Source organism: Lepidochelys kempii, chromosome 2 (assembly GCF_965140265.1).
Source record: "Lepidochelys kempii isolate rLepKem1 chromosome 2, rLepKem1.hap2, whole genome shotgun sequence".
In the NCBI taxonomy this organism is placed as follows: Eukaryota; Metazoa; Chordata; order Testudines; family Cheloniidae; genus Lepidochelys; species Lepidochelys kempii.
Window position 1 is genome coordinate 5269780 of NC_133257.1, and position 21799 is coordinate 5291578.

A 21799-nucleotide genomic window follows, 5' to 3' on the forward strand; every position below is an offset into this window, starting at 1 on the left:
AAACCCAGGGTTGTGAGTTCAATCCTTGAGGGGGCCATTTAGGGATCTGGGGAAAAAATTGGGGATTGGTCCTGCTTTGAACAGGGGGTTGGACTAGATGATCTCCTGAGGTCCCTTCCAACTCTGATATTCTATGATTCTATGATTCTAAATAGGTATATCCTGTAAATCAGTTAAATTTTTTCCCATCTTGAAAGCCTGTAATTTTTACCCTCTTTCCATTTCCTTTACCGGGTGCTTAACAATTACATTGTGTTTTTCCAGCTGAGGACAACGTAGCAGCAAAACTCCTCTCCTACAACCGAGCCAACCGAGCAGTGGCCATTCTGTGCAACCATCAGAGAGCCACGCCCAAGAGCTTTGAGAAGTCGATGCAGAACCTCCAGGCCAAGGTAACAGAGGAAGGATGCTGATAACAGCCTGAAGAGTTATTGCTTCTGTGTATCAGATGCGTTTCAGGGTTGCTAATCCGGACTTTGACCAGGTGCTGCGTGGTTTGGGAGAGTTTTTGTTTTGAAATTACTTACCGGGCATCAAAAATGATTTGAGGGCTGGAAAAAATGCCTCGCGGAGAAACTTAAGGAGTCATTCTGTTTAGCTTATGAGAAAGGAAGTCAAGAGGTGGCTTGATTACAGCGTAATGGCGGGAAAATCCTGGGTACTAACCAGCTCTTTAATCAGAACAAGAGCCGGTGGCAGGAAGCTGAAGCCAGCCCAATTCAAATTAAAAACTGGACACACATTTTGACTAGTGAGGATGACGGAACTCAAACACTGGAGCAAACTCCAATGGGAAGCGCTGGGTTCTCCATCTCTTGATGTCTTCAGATCCAGACTGGCTGCTTTTCTGGATGCTTTGGCCACGCACGAGCGATTGGATTTGGTACACGGGGTAACTGGCTGAAATTCTATGGCCTCTTGTGCAGGAGGTTGGATTAGATCTGTGAATTCAGGGTGCTTTTCCTTAGCCCCGCCAGACAGTCCTATTGATGTATCCCTTACATTTCTATCGCTTAATTATTTCAGTGTCTGAGCTCATTATCAGCTGTCTTTATTTGTTACACTTAGATTAGATTAGAGTTGAAGGCCAAAAGGAACCACCAGATCATTCAGTCCAACCTCCTGTATCTCGCAGGCCACAAGCAGCACCCAGCACCCACACACCAAACCCAACAACCAGAATTAGACCAAAGTATCACAGCCCTCAGGAAAGCCAACTAGTGCATGTCACAAGCAGAGAACAGGAGGGACTGAGGTGCACCAGTGCCCGAAGCTCCTGCAGTGGTCACAGCAGGAGTCGTGAGCTCTCTGAGCAGCGAGGCTGCTTTCTGAGACCAGCTCTGTCCGTCTTTTTACGATGCGAAATGCCTAAAACCAGGCCAGCAAAAAGGGACTGGCCTGTGGGACATGCAAAATTCTGGAGCAGGTGTGATAGGAAACCCAGGGTGGAGGTGACAAGGAAACCCAGTAGTGCGTATGATGGAGACGAGATGGTGGCACTGGGTCGCCGTTGGGGTGGAAGCGATGTCAGGTCTTCTCCGGGAAGAAGGGACGTTCAGGGTAGTTTGTGTTTGTTTTCCCAGATCGACGCCAAGAAGGATCAGCTGGCCGAGGCGCAGATTGAGTTGAAAAGAGCCAAGGCTGATCTCAAAGCCAAAAAGGATGTGAAATCTAAAGCGTGAGGATCTCGTTTATTACAGTCTTTGTTAGCAGAGGGAAGCGGGCAGGACTGGGGACATGGCTAGACTATACGAATCAGCTGATTTAAGTTAAGTCGACATACAGCCACCGCAGTAATTAAGTTGATTTTTAATGTCCACACTATGCTCTTTCTGTCGGCGGTGAGCATCCTGACCAAGAGCACTTGCAGCATTTTAACTGGCATTTTGGGGCCCTTGCAGCCGGAGCCCCACTGCCTGGGCCTGACAGCCGGAGCCCCACTACCCAGGCTCAGGCTCTCCTCTCTCTTTTGCCCCCCACCCCCACCAATCCCTCACCAGGCAATGGGGCTCCGGCTGTCAGCCCCGGGTGGCAACAGTCAGTGTAAGCACAACCCAGTGTCTGCCCGGACATTGCGTTGATCTAACTACATCGACCTGAGCGCTATGCCTCTCGCGGCAGTGGAGTGAAGTCCGTGTAGCGGGAGAGTTACATCAGCGGGAGCGATGTTTTAGTGTAGATGCTTGCAGAGTTAGATCGAGGTCAGCTGCCTTATGGCGACCTAACTCTGTAGTGTACACCAGGCCTGGGTGATACGGGATCCATGGACTGGGGAGAGGGATCGGGCTTGGTAGTTTTTCTTAGCCTTGTTTTCAGTTTCTCCTGCCACTCCGAACTTAGAAAACCCTTGCTGTGAAGCATCAGTGTGGGAGTCACTGGGGGCCATCATGACTTTGAGGATGTTCCTTACTAGCATGGCCTGCTGGTTAAAAATGAGCTTCTGACCTGGCTCTTAGGCCTGGAGCCTGCAAGAGTGGAGGGTGAGGGGGTTTCTTTATGGGAAATCATCTGTATAAAGGCAGGTTTTGGACACCACGAGCTGCCCACCTTTATCGATGCTCCTGCTAAAGTACTGCCCAGACAAGTGGCACATGCTTCAAGCTTCTTGTGGATAGAGACATTTGATCTGGCACAAAGCTGTGCCCTTGGCCGGAATAGGGGGGGAGGAGGAGGAGGAGCACTGGCATTGATAGAAGGCACCTTTGCCATCCAGCAATGGTTTCAGAGCTCTTAATCGCTTCACTGATTTCCCTTCTGGGGACTGGTTGTCATGGTGACCCTACTCTCGAAGATCACATAAAAACCCAGGTGTTTTGGTCTGTTGAGTCTGTCTTTTGAGATCCACCTTAGTGCCCTAACCAAATCCTCCTCGTCGCTATCTTAGGAACATCTCTAGGCTTCATGCCATGCGGTCTCATCCTCTCGATGCTAATCTATGCAGCGATTGGCCCTAAAATGGGTTATTGGTTGCTTCATGGACTAGCAGATTGGATGCTGTGTAGGTCTAACAGGCTTGTGCACAATGCTGAAGCCAAAGACTCTTTCCAAGCAGTCGAGTCTTTCAATCTACTTCTCCAACATCATTGTTACCAAATTTCCTTGCAAATGATGGAACACTCTCCATCAAACGAATCCCATATATCCATGACCTTGTGCCGCCTTTATCCTGTAGCCTTTTATTTTATTTAAAGTGAATGTAGTCATGGGGTATTACACCACCGTGGGTTTGGCTCTGGCGGCTAGTTTCAAGTTCAATAGAGTGCAAGTCACCTCTGCTACTTGCTTCAGATATAGAGTCTCTAGGACACATAAAGACCCAGGATAGTGACCGCACAGACATTCAAGTACAAGGTCTAGTCTGTTTTACAAGTTTTATTAAAGTTATGATTACCCAAGCATGTAGAAATGCTATACAGACCTATGCACAAGTTACAACTATAGTTATACTCACATCCTTAACTATAATGTTCGGGTCTGATGGGTCTCTCATGGCTTGATCGTCAGTAGAGGAATGGTTCCTGCTGGAGTTTCCCATAGGGAGCTCAATTTTCCCAGTCTGGCCACTTTTGTATAATGTGGTTCTGTATAAACCTACATTCTGCGCATGTCCATAAAAGGGTCAACCCTCTTTTTCCTTATTGGTCTGATGTCCCCATGAAACTTAAGGGACCCCAATTTCTATAGGTTGTGTAGATTCTCTTTATTCTCATTAGCACTGATGCCCCCTGCGGTTAGGACATGTGTTAGAACAATGTGATTACCGGGTATCTTGTAAGCAAAAAAACTTTTACTGTTAATTTTTTGCGATATCACCCATTGGTGCATCTTTTCCCTTAATTTTAGGGCATCGGGTTATTCAGTCACTTATTTATGTCAGCATATCTTATCGAAAGGCCTAGTATGGCTAAGCTAAACCTGTAGGCCTTGCGTTTCAGCTGTACTTACTTAGATGCCTAATGCATGATTAGTCCCTTCTAACTACCGATCAATCTTATACTTCAAGAATCTTACAACGTAATTCTATTTAGCATACATTGATTATATATAAGATAATTAGGAGGCTGGAGCACACGACTTATGAGGAGAGGCTGAGGGAACTGGGATTGTTTAGTCTGCAGAGTGAGGGGGGATTTGATAGCTGCTTTCAATCACCTGAAAGGGGGTTCCAAAGAGGATGGCTCTAGACTGTTCTCAGTGGTAGAAGAGGACAGGACAAGGAGTAATGGTCTCAAGTTGCAGTGGGGGAGGTCTAGATTGAATATTAGGAAAAACTTTTTCACTAGGAGGGTGGTGAAGCACTGGAAGGGGTTACGTAGGGAGGTGGTGGAATCTCCTTCCTTTGAAGTTTTTAAGGTCAGGCTTGACAAAGCCCTGGCTGGGATGATTTAGTTGGGGGTGGGTCCTGCTTTGAGCAGGGGGTTGGACTGGATGACCTCCTGAGGTCCCTTCCAACCTGGATATCCTATGATTCTATGATAACATTAGTTAACTATAACATCATACAATAAATGAACAATAAACTAAAATCATTGGCTACAATCCCTAGCATTTATAGTTGACACCAATGGGAGCCTTTCCACTCACTTTAATGGATCACCGCCTCAGGTCTTAGTGACTGTTAAACAAAACCTCTGGGACTTGACCCTCGTGGCTGTGGCAAACCGGGGGTCTTGGCTCCTTCTCCTGGCTTGGTCAGAGCGGCAGGCTCCGTCTCTGTTGTTGAAGCTAGGTGTACGGCATGTTTGCTTGCCGTGCCGTACGTAGGACGGCTAGAGCGCTGAGGGGCTGCACTGCAGTGTATCGCTCTGTATTTCAGCCCTGCTTTGTTTCCCTTTTTTAACGTCCCGTCTGCCTTGTCCCTGCTCTTCCGCCAGCGCCGTGGAGAAGAAAAAGAAGCTGCTGGAGAAGATCCAAGAACAGCTGCTGAAGCTGAACGTTCAAGCCACAGACAAAGAGGAAAACAAGCAGATTGCTCTGGGCACATCCAAGCTGAACTATCTGGATCCCAGGATTAGTGTGGCCTGGTAGGCTGCTGGCTCTCTTCAGAGCTGTTCCTTTACCCTCCTATGTGCCTATCCCATTGACGCAGAGCAAGCGCTGCCCATGCCGAATGAAATATCCACTTGCCCCCTCAAACATAGGCGCCGACTCCGCGAGTGCTCTGGGGCTGGAGCCACCCACGGGGAAAAAAGTGAGTGCTCAGCACCCACTGGCAGCCCCACTAATCAGCTCCTGCCCCCCACCCCCAGCCCTCCCGCCAATCAGCTCCTTCCCCTCCCTCCAGCCCCTCCCACCTGCCACGATCAGCTGTTCAGCAGCAAGCAGGAGGCAGCTGGGTGCATTTGGGGAATGTGGCGGAGCAGAGGCAGAACAGGGGCGGGGAAGGGGTGGTGTGGGGGCGGGGCCTGGGGCGGAGCAGGGGTTGAGCATCCCCCGGGAAACGACAAAGTCGGTGCCTGTGGCCTCAAGTCTCTGGATCTGGGGGAAAGGGGGCGTTTTGCAGACAAAACCAGGCTTGGCAGGGCCAAGGCTGCCAGGAGAGGGGCAGAGTTGCAAAGCTGCGCATCCCTCACAGGGAATGTCCTGCAAGCAGCTCTTCTTGTGTATGACAAGGGAGCTTCAGCTAAGGCAGCTCTGCTCTCCCCCTCTGTGGCAGGATGGCCCCGGGCACAAAGGCGATCCCTCAGGAAACTGGGTCCCAAACCAGCCTCTGAGGGCTCGTCTGTACAGCGAGCCAGCGTGCGGCAAACTGGGGTGGGAATCTACAGTGCTGTAGCCTGCAGCCCCCGACTGGCCTTATGGACCTGCTCCCGTGCGCTAGAAATTGTGTAGCGTGGCACCGGGGTCCCTACCGAATGGTCAGTGTGCAGCGGCCTGCCCTAAGTTAAAACCAACACCTTGAGTTGCACCCATTGGAAGCTAGTGCAGATCCTAGGGCACCTGGTGTCTTGCACTGCTAGTGGGAAACTCGGCTTTCCTTATCTTTCTAGCCCTGTGGTATCTGAGCACTTCACAGTCGTTAATGGTTTTATTCCTCCCAGCACCCCTGAGAGGTAGGGAAGGGGTATCCGCCTTCTACAGATGATTAGATGGTGATGTGGCCAAAGTCAGACAAGGAACCAGGCTGAACTGGGAATTGAACCCACATCTTTTGAATCCCAAGCCAGTCTCTCATAGGCCAGAAGGGACCATCATGACCATTTAGTCTGAGCTCCTGCACATTTTAGGCCACAGACCCTCACCGGCCGTCGCCCGCAATAGGCCCCTGCTGAGTTATTGATGTCCTCATGGTTTAAAGACTTCACGTTACAGAGAATCCACCATTTACACTAATTCATACCAGCAAGTGACCCTGGGGAAAATTCCTTCCCACCCTCAAATATGGCAGTCACTTAGACCCTGAGCATGTGGGTGAGACCCACCAGCCAGACACCCGGGAAAGAATTCTCTGTAGTAACTCAGAGCCCTTCCCATCCAGTTCCTGTCTCCAGCCGTTGGGGATTTTTGCTCCTGGCAGTTGCAGATCGGCTCTATGGCATTGTAGGCTGTCCCCTCGTACCATCCCCTCCATAGATTTATCAAGCTCCGTCTTATCCACTGGCCACCCTTCCTCCCTCCATTAGTGTGTAACAGAAGACTAAAAAGCTGTATAGTGCTGTGAGCGGGGAAGTGATGCATGTCACTCACAAAACTGCGGTTCCATACCTCTGTTATCTCAAAGCCTTTATGTAAAGCTAGAGAAAACCTACAGAATCTGACAACATTAGCAAATGCCCAGTGGGTAAGAATCCTTCCCTGACAGGGTGTTGAACTGGCGGATCTAATAGCAACTGCCTGCTGCTGCCGACACCTTCTGCTACCATTCAGCGTCTGCCCTGTGCTTGCCCGCAGGTGTAAGAAGTTTGGAGTGCCCATCGAGAAGATTTACAATAAGACCCAGAGAGAGAAGTTTGCCTGGGCGATTGACATGGCTGATGAAGACTTTGAGTTCTGAGAATGGGGCTTCCCACTGAGAAACGGAAACCCGTGTTACCTCTTGTTCTTCTGGCAGCTTTGGAAGTTTTTATGTATTGGGGAAAATACGTGTAATGGAAGAATTTGATACATGTATATCATGTCTTTTTTTGTATAAAAAGAACCCCCGAGTTTAAATCGGAAACACAGGTACCACTCCCAGTGGTACTAATCCTGACTATAGTGGCCTTATATATGAACTTTCAGTTCCTTCTCTCTGCTCCCAAGTGCTTCATGTCTTCTTTCCCCTTCAGTTCTGAGATGATGGAGGTTAGGTACGAGTCTTAAGTATACAGTATAAAACTACATTAGATTATCTAATCCCATCTCCATTCTCTGTATCAGGGTGTCTGTACCCTTGCACTCTGCCTGAGAATTAGCTTGACAAGAAACACTAAGGAATGATAGTGCTGGAACCAAGCGATTGGGGAGACTGAAAGCAGCTGTAACATGACTGAAGGGCTGTAGCAGGAGTCCTGGGTATACTGTGAGAAGGGATAGTCTACAGATTTCTAACCCTGTCTGAGCTGGAGTAAGAATTACAGGATATTTTATTTTCTCTATTCTTTGGAAGGGGAAACTGGTTCAGATGCACACAGATAGTCATGGTGATCTATAGGAAACATTCGGTTTATGGAGGGAGGAAATGATTGAAAAGGCCAACCAGCACTTAGGGTTGTTATACAATAGATGGTTGAAACCCAAAATGAAAATCCTATTGATTTGAGCAAAGCCTGCTCAAATGCACCTTCACTGTATAACCTTGGTCTAGCAGAACCGTTCTCTGTGGCCCTGATCCAAAACCCACTGAAGTCAATAGATGTTTTCCCATTGACTTCAGTGGGCTTGGGATCAAGCCGCAGATATCTTTAGACACCATATCAGTTGATGCAAATCTCACCACACCCGTTCACTTTCATATTGTGGAAAGGTGTCAGGTCCATGGCAGGGGTTGGAAATGTTAGGTAGGGGTCATGGTTTTGCTGTAGAAACGACAGTAAGTGGCATGTGACTTCACTGACTGAGTCCATGTTTCTCACTGCTCTGGTGACATAGGGCAGCAAGCTGCCCTCATCACAAACCACATGGGGATCTACTGTAGGCAAAATACAGTAAAATGAAGATATTTGCCATATCACTATTGATCACTTGTTTTGATACAAAGCACAAAGTTTTTTATGGATCTTGCAAGCAATAAGCCTGAAAATACTTTTGTCAGTAAACCTTTGTATGCACATTAAGGGTTAATCCTTCTACCATTCAGTGGATAAAGTCCATGTCACTGCGGTCTGGAGGTCCTTTTCTGCATGTTGATTTTCAGACCATCGCTCATGTGTTAACTTATTTAAGTTCTCATTTCTGTTTGAAGTTAGGTGCTTGAAACATTTCATTAAAATCTGAAATATTTTTGGGTACATTGGTCCTCTCGTTTATCCAGATAATCCAGTCACAGAACCTTGCACTGGAAGTTGGTCTCTGGGGTGGTGATGAAAGGGCTGCCTGCAAAAGCGATGCACATGCAAGTTTTTGTGAGGACATATTTGGAAACAGGGCTCTAAAATGTTAACTTTAAGAGAGGGCGTTGGACAGCGGTAAAAGCAGGAGAGAGGACTTGTGTGCAATTGACCGCCATCTATTAGGAAGCAGGGACTTTGGGTTTCTAATCTGATCGTTGGATGGGTCCCAAAGTGATTTTGCTAGTTCGTGTCTGGTGGATACATGTCTCCTAGTAATATAAATAGGACCTTACCAAATTCACAGTCCATTTTGGTCAATGTCTTTGTTTAAAAAATCGTAAATTTCACGATTTCAGATATTTAAATCTGAAATTTCACAGTGTTGTAATTGTAGGGGTCCTGACCCAAAAAGGAGTTGTAGGGGGAGGCTTCCAGTGTTGTTATAGGGGGGGTTGCGGTGCTGCTACCCTTACTTCTGCGGCTGGCAGCAACGCTGCCTTCAGAGCTGGGCGGCCAGAAATAAAAGGAGGCGTCAGCTGCTTATGTCGTGACACTTCCTGGGCATGCCAAGGGCTGGGATGCACCTCGCTACCACCTGCCCTCTGCATGAGGGTGTCTTGTCTGTGCCTGCCAGAGGTCAGCTCGCTGACACCCCCAGCCACAGACACGCACTCCTCCCCCCTCAGCCTACGCAGGCTCCGCTGTCCCTCGGCAGGTTAGCAATAGGCACATGCCAACCCCCGAGCCCTCTGAGCATCCGCCTGCAGCGTCCAGCCTCAGAGCCGCTGGACGCTCCCAGAATTCCCAGCGCCACAGCTCCCAAAGGAGCAGCCCACGCTGCTGACCAGTGTCACAGCTGGACCCCGCAGCCCTGAACCCGCAGCACGTAGATGGGCTCATGGTAAAAGCCCTGACGACGTTTATGTAACAAAGGAAGAAACTGGAGAAGACGCGAAGGGGACTAGTGGCCTCAGAGGGTTACAGACAAAGTCAAACCAGAACACACATGCTAGAGCCGAAACGCCGCAAAGAAGCTGCCTTCTCGTCTAATACAGGCTTCTTCCCCAAAGTGCTCCTCGGGGGGCTTTTCACCCAGGCTGGCTTAGACCAGAAGAGCCAACTCTCGAATGTGGTGGGAGGGGGGCTCCCCCCAGCTTTGCCCCAGGCCCTGCCCCGACTCCGCCCCTTCCCCCAAGGCCCCACCCCACCTCTTCCCGACCTTGCTCCCTCCCCTCCACCCCCGAGTGCCTCCTGTGTGGGCGGGCAGGAGGGGCTGATGGTGGGTGCTAAGCCCTGGAGCACCCGTGGGGTCGGCGCCTATGGCTCAGACCCTCCTTTCATGAGACCAAGCCTGCCGGCAGCTTGTCTTCTCAGATGCAGCATGCCAGGGCATTCCTCTGCACCCCTAGGTATGTCAGGCCATGTCTACACTAGCGAGCGCATGGCTGTACCAATGCAAGTAACCGCACTCCTGTAGCCGCACTGTGCCGGTGGGAGAGAGCTCTCCCGCAGGCAGAATTAAATCACCGCCAGTGAGTGGCGGTAGCTATGTCCGTGTGAGAGCTGTGCAGAGGAGCGCTTATGCCAGTGAAACGTATGTGGCTCAGGGGGGTGTTTTTTTACACCCCTGAGTGACACAAGTTTTGCCAGCATAAGCAGTAGTGTAGACATGCCCTTAGACCAGTCCTTTGTTCTTCTGTAGGCTTGCCCCACCTTCCCCCGCTGCTCACCTCTCCCTGTTAATGTCTTCTCCAGGAGTCCCCACAATTGCGTCACTTGACTCCGCGTTCAAGTAGATTTCCATTGTAAGCCACACGGTACACAGTGGACAGCCAGGGAGCTGTGTGTGTCCCACCTCCTGCCTGGTGGGACCTGTCGTAAGGCATGTACCTCTGGCAGACCTGCCCTTTAATTCAAGGCTCTAAGAACATGATTTCCAGAATATGTGCATAGCTCCTTCCATATTCTCTGCGCACACATCTGGCAATGTGTATGATGCCCACTGTGACACAGGCGTTTGGTAGACACCTTACATGACACTCTTTGGTGACCTAGTACGAAGATACAGTATCAGACCCAGGGGATCCCTGTAACTATTATGTAGCCCTCTGCCAGCTGGCATTCTGAGGGCCTTCGGTCACATATGTCAATCATCTTTCTTGTGTGCTTTGATTAGCAGTGAAATAATTGACAAGACTGACATTTTACACACTCATCATTAGGTTTCAGAGTCAACGTGCTGAGTGGCACCTCACTCTGGCATCACGAGTAAATGGAATTTAAGTTGTGAGTAGAGAGTGACTTTACCATCAGTCATTTTCCAGTCCAAAGCCTGTTAAAAATAGCTACTGATTGCTTCATTATTACCGGGCCATGGGAACTTCCCTGTACCTAAGCCACAGGAGACAGGTCTCTTGAGACACCTATTGCACTTCCTAATAACTTTCTAAATAGAGAACTGGAACTGTAGGGTGAGGTTTCTCCTTTGACATTGCTGAAGTGAAGCTGTTGCCCTGGGAAAACAGCCGTGGATAATTCATGTTTGTTCTCCAGCTAGAACCTGTTCGGGGTGGGGCTAAGAAGTGATTTCAGTCATGATGGGCTGCGATACGTCAACTGTAAGCCCCTTGGGGGCAGTCTGTGTTTGTACAGCACCTTGCACGGTGCGGTTCCTGGTCCATGATTGGAGCTGCTAGCTGCTACCACAATCTAAATAACAACAGGCAAGTTGGTTTCATTCTGGAATGCTGAAAATCTCAGCCCTCTTGCCCTGGCTGTTCACAGTCAGAGGATGGTGATATACATGGCACGTTCTCCTGGGCCACCCCTTGTGCATGAGAGGCGGGCCTGTACAAACCTCCAAAGCCTCCACCATCCTCCTTCAAACTCACTTCTGTGGCGACGCCCAAACCCCCTCGACAACGGCTAGGCAGTTGTGCGGTAGCTGCCCCTCACGGCAAACTGGCTTGTCTCCCTGTTAGCTTGTCCTCCGCCCCTTTTATGTCCACCTGTTGTTCTCTCATCATAGGCTGGGCCTGTGAGCTCTTCGGAACAGGGGCTGTCTTTTTAGCTACATGTGTGTACAGTGCCTAGCACAATGGGGCCTCAGTCCCTGACTGGGGCCTCGAGGTTGTACGGCAATACAAATAATCAATAGATTATAAATGCCCTATGCAGGCCTTGCAGTGGGGTTGGGGTGTGTTACTCCTTTAGGCAGTCCGTGTGTTTTTCTTTTGGAACGTACTAACATGTGAAGCCAGGCGGGCTGTGAACCCCAGTGTGTACAGACCCAAAATAATTCCTCACAGCTCGGGGGCGTGGGCCTGAAGTGCCCCCACATTGGCAAATGCCAACATTCCCCTTGGCGTTCTCAATCTAATGTTCAGAAATAGTTCTTGTGCCCATAGTACTTACGTGGCTCTTTTCTCTGCATTACCTGAGTGCCTCATTGTCTTGAGTGTATTAACCCCAATGACCCTCCTGTGAGGCAGGGCAGGACTATTAACTTCATTGCTGAGATGGGAAACTGAGGCACGGACCTGCTAAGTGACTTGCCCAAGGGCACACAGGCAGCCTGTGGGAGAAGCAAGGACTTCTCCCAAGCCTTAGGTGAGTGCCTTTAATCATTGATCATTCCCATTTTGTGGTCTGTGGGGCACTTGTTGGTTCTGGCTTCTCCCCCTGTGTCACCTGCTAAAACACATTAATAGAAGCTAAAACCACACTTAATACTTTCCTAGTTTCACCTTGCCATGTCAGCAATTGCTATACTTGCAGAGGGATATTAGCTGGATGCAAACAGGAGAGGAGGGTCTTGTGGTTAAAGGGCAGGCCCAGGCCTCAGGAGACTGGGATTCAGTCTTCGGTCTGACACAGACTTGCGGCATGACCTTGGGTAAGTCACTTAACCTCTCTGCATCTGCAGAGTGTGACTGGTAACCCTGTCCTGCCTCACAGGGGGGTTGTGCGGGTAAATTCATGAGCAAAGGTAACAGGCTCAGATCCTGCAGTCATGAGCATCGGCGCAATGCCTGCGAATAAAAGAGGAGGTGTCTGGGGCAATCTCGGCATTAAGATCATAGGATGGAAGGGACCTCGAGAGGTCACCTAGTGCAGGTGAGGCAGGACCAAGTAAATCTAGACCATCCCTAACAGGTTTTTGTCCAACCTGTTCTTCAAAACCACCTATGATGGGGATTCCCCAACCTCCCTTGGCAGCCTATTCCAGAGCGTGACTACTCTAAGTTTGTTCTTTATATCTAAGATGTGGGTCGCACTGTGGAAGAGTTTGAGAACCGCTGGCTAACGTGAGCAGACACAATTTGGTGGGTTGCATCTCTTGCTATCCTCACACGCAATGAGCCTGGGAGCAAACTTCTCCAGGGAGTTATTTCAAGTGAACATGTCTGAGAGCCTTGCCCAGGTCATTGCAATGAAGGTGCAAGGTCTCGGCAGAAACACACAAAGACAGTCACAGTCTGCAAGGTCTCTGGCGCAAGGGGTAATGTTTGCATTGAGAAATCAAGATAAATTCAGAGAAGCGGCAACCAAGAGTCACCAGAACACCTCGACTTGGGGCTCAACCCAGTTCTGTGACCTGGGGTGGAGACCCTGACCCTCCCAAAAGGAATTCTATCCCCTCTGTTGCCCCAGCAGCCATGCCCTGTGCAAAGCCATGCTGACGCTTCTCTCCCAGGGGACCGTGTCAGTTGACATGGGTGGTCATTTGTTTTGCTTTGAGAATTTGGGCTCGATAACTATTGCTCCGTGCTGGTGTTCTGATGCAATGCCAGAACATCTGCCCATTGCTGACCATGTGTGGGGCTGGGTATGTATTAATTGCAGTGCATAGAAAACTGCCTACGGACAGCACTTAATTAGAAGGCTGTCCCTCGTGGCTTACATGATGTTTTACCTATTACCAGCTACACCCACACGCTCCCCGCAGCGTGAGATCGCACCAGGTAGGAACATGCATTTTCTTACCCACAGCACGTGGTAGGCCACGTTACTCCAGTCATTTGCCTCTCCTAGCTGTCTGCAGAGATGTCATGTTTCTTGCTTTTAATAGTGTGCTCGCCCTGAGGCAGTCGCAACTTCCATACAGGGACCGAGTGCCCTGGAGCTGTCTGTACAGAGCCATCAAAATGACACTCCAGATTCTGGAGGGATGTAGCTTGGCTCTTCAGGGGTCAGTGGTCGTAGGATTTGGATGGATTTGATTGACAGGATGCACGGATCTGGATGTCATTCTACTCCCTCAAACAATCTCTGCTCCCATTTCTCAGAGAGATTTTCTGCATCCACCAGCCGTGTCCCCTCCCAGGCTCTTCCCACGCGTAGTGTGGCTCGACTCACTCAGTTCTACAGCCTCCCTGTTTTGCAAAGATAGAAAAGGAGACACCAAGGGGTAAATGGCTTTTCCAAGGTCACATGTGGAGATTGCAAACACGGCCCAGCTCCTGTGACTCCCAGTCGTGTGCATTAGCCCCTCATTTCGTTGGTTGCCAGCTGTGAAACACTAGGCATTAGATCTCCCTTGTTGTCTCAGTTACCGTCTGACACGGCCACCTGGAAATGAACCATACGTGTCCCTGCCTGCATCAGCTACTGTAGTTACACCATTGTCACAAGAACAAAAGAACGGCCACACTGGGTCAGACCGAAGGTCCATCCAGCCCAGTGTCCTGTCTGCCAACAGGGGCCAATGCCAGGTGCCCCAGAGGGAATGAACAGAACAGGGAATCATCAAGTGATCCATCCTCTGCCGCCCATTCCCAGCTTCTGGCAAACAGAGGTTAGAGACACCATCCCTGCCCATCCTGGCTAATAGCCATTGATGGACTTATCCTCCATGAACTTATTCAGTTCTTTTTTGAACACTGTTATAGTCTCGGCCTTCACAACATCCTCTGGCAAGGAGTTCCACAGGTTGGCTGTGCGTTGTGTGAAGAAATACTTCCTTTTGTTTGTTTTAAACCTGCTGCCTATTTTTTAAAAAAAGTCACCTATCCGTTCCTGAGCTGTGGAGAGCTCAAAGATCTTGAACACCTCACTGGTGGACAGTATCTTCTTGTTGCTCAGGCAAATTTCCCTGACTCTGGTATCGTGACAACTTCAGAGTCCTAGCATGGTTGGGGGAGGGGGGGCCATCTACAGCTATTACAACATCGCTGCTCAGGAAGTGACGTTCGCTCCCTCGTGCCATATGCATTGGACTCAATCTTACAGGTGCCTCCTTCTGCTCTGTTTGCTCTGCCAGACTCTCATGCATTGCTGACCTGCCTTGGCAGAAGGTCTTCCCATGTGCCTGGGCTTTGTGGGATACCCCGGGGATGCCCTGGTCTGGTCCCGCACACAGCGGCTCTGCACCCAGCACTTGATTGGTGAGGTTTGATCTGGACAGTTGAGTCACCACCAGACACTGTTCTGTGCCCCAGATGAAACTCTATTCTTTTTGCCCCTCATTTGGAATCAGAGGAGGAGACAAAGATTCATAATACGGATCATGAACAATAACCCTACGCGGCTGACTATGGTGATGCTTCCTTAGAAGAGGCCCTAGGTTTACTGTCAGGGACGTGACCTAATCCCTAACCTCTCCCAACTGCCCCCAGACAGTCAGCCCCCTAGAATCCAAGACCAATGCAAGCTGGGGACAAGGCTGGGCATGAAAAGCCTGTACTTGGTTCCCATGCGGATTCAGTGCCCAGTAAACCATGCGGCAGCTCTTCAGCACAGCTGCCACGTGAATCAGAGTGTGTTGTCATGAGTGACCCAGCCCACTTCAGAAATGGACCTTTAAAATTCCAGCCTTCGTAGTCACAAGAACCCCGGGGAGGTATATAACCCACCCCTGCGGTGCAGGCTGAGGAATGCAAAGCAAGATGAGGACCTGCCTGACTATATTGCTGGCTGTTGTCCTGTGTGCTGAACAAGGTGAGGTTCCCAGTGACTCTCTTGGGCTGCACGGTATTACAACATGCTCAGAAAGGAGGGGGACATGGGGAGGTAGCTGACGTTATTCTGAAATGACCTGCCTTGCGGTTTGGAGACCAGCATTTCTGTAGAGGGCACGATGGTCGGAGCTATTAAGCATCAGAAGGTGGGAATCCCAGAGTCTTCCCCCCTCCCCCCCATGATGTCTCTCAGCTGAAAGTGAAATTATTCTTTGTGGACCTGTCAAGGCTGAATTCCCACTCTGGCACTTCGAGTGCAGGAGGTGGGGGCCCGCAAGGATTCTAAAAATTACTGGCCACTCCAGGCTTGTATTAAACGCTCAAGGTTACAGCTTAAAGGTTACAAGCAAACAAAAGCATCTGGGGTTAGCACAGAGGAGATCCACAAGCCAAAATAAGAAATAAACCTGATCGCATCTAACTAAACATTCCCGATCCAAATGATTTCTTCTAGGTATGGAAGGTAATTTTTCATACCTGATTCAAACCTTACACAGCATTCTTGCCTATAGCATTGCTGCTCCGTGTCCTGCAGCCCAGAGAACAACAGACAAAGGGAAAGTTTCTTTCCAAATTTTAAAATTTCTTGCCTTCCCATTGGCTCTTTTGGTCAGGTGCCCACTCCTTTTCTTTTACCTGGGGGCTTGTTAACCCTTTACAGGTAAAGCAAGCAAAGAACAGCTACCAAGAGGGATTTTACAGCTAACTGGCTGGCTTGCTGTCCATCAAAGGGAGCTATCCCCCCACTTTATTTATCAGAGGATCCATTCTGTATAATTTATTTCACCCATTTCTTGCATTGTCGCCGACCTATCCTAATCCCTAAAGATGGGTTTTCAAACATCAGTGTGCTTCACTTTGCCCAATGTAAGTAAATGGAAATGTAATTGGCCAAACTGAGGGCAATTACATTTCCCCATCTGAATGGGGTGCCTTCAACCCGAACTAGCTGAGGGTGTGCTATCTGGCAAACCCCTCGCTCAAATTCTTCAAATTTTACCCACAAACTCTACCCTGGTCCCTGGCTTGACCTACCAATTTTCAGGCCAATCTGTCGTTTCTTGGGGGAGTATAGAGAGGGTGCAAAATTCAGCCATAAACAGAGACTGCAAGCTTCGTTCTGGAGAGACTACTGCCATGTTACTGTTTGCAGAGTGCTCTAAATGTGCAGAGTATTATTAAAGCCAATCTTGCAGGTATAGAATTGCATAAGTATCCCAGTGCTTTAGTTGTGGGAAGGGTTTCCTGGTAGGAAGCATTAGTGTTGATCACTATTGGCAGTAAACAAAGTAGAGGGATCTGGCTTAGAAATCCCTATGTCATCTTAATTATTTTCTGATGTGTGTTGAAAAGTGAGACAAATCTATTAGAAAGTGTTTTTTACTATTGTAATGGGGGTTAGGTGTTTATCAGCAGATGGATTGGGGGATGGAGGGACAGGATGGTGGTGTCATGTATTGCAAACCTTGGTGTCATGTATTGCAAACATCTCTGTGATCTGCATGGTGTTTCCCTTCCTTAGCTCACTCGCTGAAGTGCTACACCTGCATCGCCCAGTCCAGCAACGACCAGTGCATGATCCCCACTGACTGTACCGATGGTGACAAATACTGTGCAACAATAATCGGGACTGACAAATCTAGTAAGTTTCAGCATTAGTGACTAGCAGAGAGAGTCTGTCTACTAGTCTGGGCACATCACGGAGAACAGAGAACTCCTGCTTTCTAATGCCACATGCTACATGACACTGACTCTTTCTCTGAGCTTGGCCACATCACTTACACTCCCTCTGCCCCACTTTCCCCAGCTTTGAAATGGAGATAATCAAATTCACTCAACCTACCTCACTGGGATATTGTGAGGCTTAATTAATGTTGTTCACAGGTATAGCCTCATATAATTGCTAATTATTCTCCTTATTACTGACCAGTGAACACATTATTAAAAGGTCACTGCACTCATTTGGCTCAGCCATGGCAGCCTGGGACTTCAAAAGTGCTCACCTGCTTCTTACCAAGGATATCATAGAATCATAAAATATCAGGGTTAGAAGGGACCTCAGGAGGTCATCTAGTCCAACCCCCTTTGCAGTGAAACCCGGGTCCTCTGCAAGCACTGGGAGTCCTGTTATGGTTATGACCCGGCTCTTGGTCACTCCTTGTTATTACAGCGGTGGCAGAACAGACACCAACTCCGTGTGCTTCAGTAGGGCGCTAAATACTCCTGCAGGTGGTGCTTATCTGGCCCCCACTGCTGTCGTACCTGAGCATCTCCCAGTCTTTAACCTGGCCTCACCCCGGTGAGATAGGGCAGTGCCATTGTCCCCATTGTACAGATGGGGAACTGAGGCACTGATCCTCAAAGGTATTTAAGTGCCTAGCTCCCACTGATTTCAATGATTCTTGAATCTGGGCCTAAGCAACCTGCCCAAGGTCCCACAGGAAGGCTGTGGCAGAGCAGAGAAGTGACTGTCCTCTCTCAAGCCTTAGAGCAATGCCCTGAGTACTTGGCTATGCCGCAATGCTGGAGCTCCCTCGCTTTACTGAGACCCCCCACCCCGAACACCACATCCTTGTCCTCTCTAGCAAGTGGACGTGTGGGTTTGTCTTAACTCCACGTGCAGCATTCCACATTAGAATAGAATAGACTATCAGGGTTGGAAGAGACTTCAGGAGGTCATCCAGTCCAACCCCCTGCTCAAAGCAGGACCAATCCCCAACTAAATCATCCCAGCCAGGGCTTTGTCAAGCCGGGCCTTAGAAACCACTAAGGAAGGAGATTCCACCACCTCCCTAGGGAGCCCATTCCAGTGCTTCACCACCCTCCTAGTGAAAAAGTTTTTCCTAACATCCAACCTAGACCTCCCCCACTGCAACTTGAGACCATTACTCCTTGTTCTGTCATCTGCTGCCACTGAGAACAGCCGAGCTCCATCCTCTTTGGAACCCCTCTTCAGGTAGTTGAAAGCAGCTATCAAATCCCCCCTCACTCTTCTCTTCTGCAGACTAAACAAGCCCAGTTCCCTCAACCTCTCCTCATGAGTCATGTGCCCCAGCCCCCTAATCATTTTTGTTGTCCTCCGCTGGACTCTCTCCAATTTGTCCACATCTCTTCTGTAGTGGGGGGACCAAAACTGGACGCAGTACTCCAGGAGTGGCCTCACCAGTACCAAATAGAGGGGAATGATCACATGAGCTCCCTGTTCAAAGAGGTGGCCACTACCAGTGGGATGGCTGTAGATCATGAAGATTTCTCAGCCCTTGATTGCCAGATGAGCTAGTCCATGAGGCTGCTCTCCCCTCCGGGCCAGGCTGCAGTACACTTTGTTTCTCTTTTGATTTAGGCTCTTCCGGTGCAGTGCGCATCACCAAGCTGTGCCTGCCTATGTGTACAGCAGCCAGCCAGCACGCCGGCCTGGGAGACGTGTCTACCTCCTGCTGCCAGAGGGACTATTGCAACCGCAGCGGGGCGGCCAGCTTGAGAATCAGCTACGCAACGCTGGAGGTTGGGATTTTGGCCAGTTTTGTCTGTCTCCTTGTCTGGAGCGGACTGTGATGTGTTGGGAAATCAGGGGTTTGTCTTGAAGAACCCATGCTGGTGCCCTAAGCACTAGCTCTCGTACGCAACTCGTGTATCGCCCTTCCCGCCATGGTTCTGTTCCCAGCCGCAGCTCGGCATGTCCAGTACGTTCACTGCCATGTTCGTGGGGTTGAAAGCACAAGAAGCTCAGTTGAATAGTGCTGCCCTCTCCGGACAAGCCTGCCTGGGCTCTAGCTTGTGAGCTCTCTGGAGCAGGGACTCCGTTTGATTTATCTCTATAGTGCCTAGCAGAGTGGGGCCTTGATCCCTGAATGGGGCCCACTGGTGCTACCCTAGTAATAAATCATCACAATGCCTGTTCTGGCCGGAGATGCCAACACACATTGACTGACGTTCTGTAGACTGGGGATTGCGGCGTGCCCCTGTATTTCCTGCTGAACGTGCGGGTGCCATGGAGGTCAGGGGCTCTCTAGGGAGGAATTATGTCAGGAGAGCAGAGGTTTTCAATTCCTCAGGATGAGATTTGTGTGGATCCTGAGACCCCCACCCTTACCCAACAGGTAGTCTCTGGCCTTACATGGGAAACAAACACCTCGAATGAGTTATCTTTCCTCATTGTCTGTTCCAAATGCACCATGGGAATGAAGAAACTAAGGTTACCCCTGAGTGGAGGGCAGCTGGGTAGAGCCCTCCAAGGAACTGGAGGATCCTGGACAAGCCCTTGCAAAGACTGTTTGCTGCTCCACCCTTAAATTTTATAAATCCATGGTATGCCCACACCTTGAATATACTGTGTGTAATTCTGGTTGCCCCATCTCAAGAAAGATATATTAGAACTGGGAAAGGTGCGGAGAAGGGCAATGAAAATTATTAAGGGTATGGAACATGTGAGGAGAGATTTAATAAGACTGGGAATTTTCAGCTTGGAAAAGAGGAGACTAAGGGGGGGGATACGATCAAGGTCTATAAAATCATGACTGCTGTGGAGAAAGTGAATGGGGAAGTGTTATTTACTCTTTCTCATAACATAAGAACCAGGGGCCATCCAATTAAATTAATAGGCAGCAGGTTTAAAATGAACAGAAGGAAGTACTTCACACAATGAACTGTCAGCCTGTGGAACTCATTGACATGGGATGTTGTGAAGGCCAAAAGTATAACTAGGTTCAGAAAAAAACTAGATAAATTCCTGGAGGATAGGTCCAGCAATTAGCTATTAGCCAGGATGGACAGGGATGCAACCCCATGCTCCACGTGTCCCCAAACCTCTGACTGCCAGAAGCTGGCACTGGATGACAGAGGATGGATCACTCGACAATTACAGTTCTGCTTATTCTCTTTGAGGCATCTGATATTGGCCACCGCCAGAAGACAGGATACTGGGCTAGATGGACTTTTGTCTAACCCGGTATGGCCATTCTTATGTTCTAGCCTGAGCTACATTAATGACCATGAGACCATGCAGATCAGCAAGCCCAGGTTGACCAGCATGAGAACTGGGAACAAAGTGTTCTCAGCTGAGGGGTTGTGGCTATGAACCAATCTGCCAGAGGAGATCAGGCAGCCCCAGAGCTTGGCCATTTTTAGGAACCACTGCAAAGCCCTCCCCTTCGAAAAGGCCTTCCCACCAGCAGAATGACACTCCCCACCCTGACATCCCTTTCTACCCCCAAATTCCCAACTAATCCCCCCAAAGCCCTAAACAAATCAACCTAAAAATAAGTAAATTAATAAAATGTACAAAATCAAACTCAAAGCAGAGTTTTTACTGGGGAAAAAAGAGAAATGGCATCAACTCCATGGACCACACTAGGGATTTGACTCTTGCTGTTGATTTTACATGGAAGGTTCCCAGATGCCACAGTGATGGGCGGCAGGACAACCCCTAAGATGGATGAATAACATTGTCGCATAGCCACCCTCTCCTGGATGCCAGGTTAGGAACAGGAGAGCTGGGAAGTTGATCTTGGTTGCACCAACTCACTGGCTGCAATATAGAGGAGAGACCTGTCACCATCTCGCCTAAAGATAATTACCCTGGAGTGGGTGGTACTGTGGTTATATAAGGCCCAGGACAGAGCCCATGTGGGATACTGTGTGCTAGGCTAATCACTGCTACATGGGAAAGGCAGAGTTGTGGTCAGTTATCTGCTCTTGTCTCTTATCATACCACCTTCAGTCACCTCCACGGTCTTCACCCTGGGTACGTCTACTTCCATAGCAGCTTCACAATTGCCAGCATCTAGCACGTCGGCCATTCCTGCCCTATCAACCATATTTGGTGGCTGCAGTTGCAAGATGGATGGAGTTTTTGTTCACCCATGAAAAGGAGAGTTGGAGCCTCACCCAGCACTATGTCCTCTTGGACAACGTATTAAAAGAGGGACTTGCTGTGAGACCTGAGATCAATCTGATGAACATACGGTAACACTGGGCTCAGCCAGGCTGCAGATGGGAGAGAGACATGCCAGGCATGGGAGAGCCCAAAAGGTGACTCAAAGCTGCAGAGATGTTTGCCAAGAGAAGATCCCTCCTGCAGTATTTAAGTAGGACAGTACATCTCCTAACTGCTATGTGGGCGTTCCAAGAACTAATCAGAACATGCTGCAGAACTTCCTGCAGTGCCCGTGAAATGCAGGCGTTGGATTTTATGTTGTTATTCTCTTGATGATATCTGTTGAGACTATAAACCACAAGGGACAACACCCCCTATGCTGCATGATAGATGCACCTTCCAGTTAAGCACTGGATCCTACACTGCTCAGATACCTGTGCAGTGTTAAAATGGGCTAAAATCCATTCTTGCAATCCTGGCGCTATTGTTCCAGC

The 21799-nt window shown here is 49.3% G+C and overlaps 1 protein-coding gene and 1 long non-coding RNA gene across 8 annotated transcripts in view; one reads left to right on the plus strand and one right to left on the minus strand.

Moving 5' to 3' along the window:
- Positions 1-18894, plus strand: part of TOP1MT (DNA topoisomerase I mitochondrial) — a 37786-nt gene extending 18892 nt beyond the window's left edge. For 3 of the 7 annotated variants that reach the window (XM_073329969.1, XM_073329974.1, XM_073329975.1), the window contains exons 11-14: positions 265-392; positions 1584-1678; positions 4875-5024; positions 6892-8421. In XM_073329969.1, the coding sequence (XP_073186070.1) occupies positions 265-392; positions 1584-1678; positions 4875-5024; positions 6892-6994 (476 nt within the window). In that variant the 3' untranslated portion in view covers positions 6995-8421. Of the gene's footprint in view, positions 1-264; positions 393-1583; positions 1679-4816; positions 5025-6802; positions 8422-16952; positions 17073-18773 lie in introns of those variants that run through there. The other 4 variants (XR_012157059.1, XM_073329972.1, XM_073329971.1 and 1 more) reach the window with 4 other exon arrangements.
- Positions 11903-21799, minus strand: part of LOC140906310 (uncharacterized) — an 82140-nt gene continuing 72243 nt past the window's right edge. The window contains exon 3 of the long non-coding RNA XR_012157060.1: positions 11903-13846. This is a non-coding gene — a long non-coding RNA (uncharacterized lncRNA). The remainder of the gene's footprint in view (positions 13847-21799) is intronic.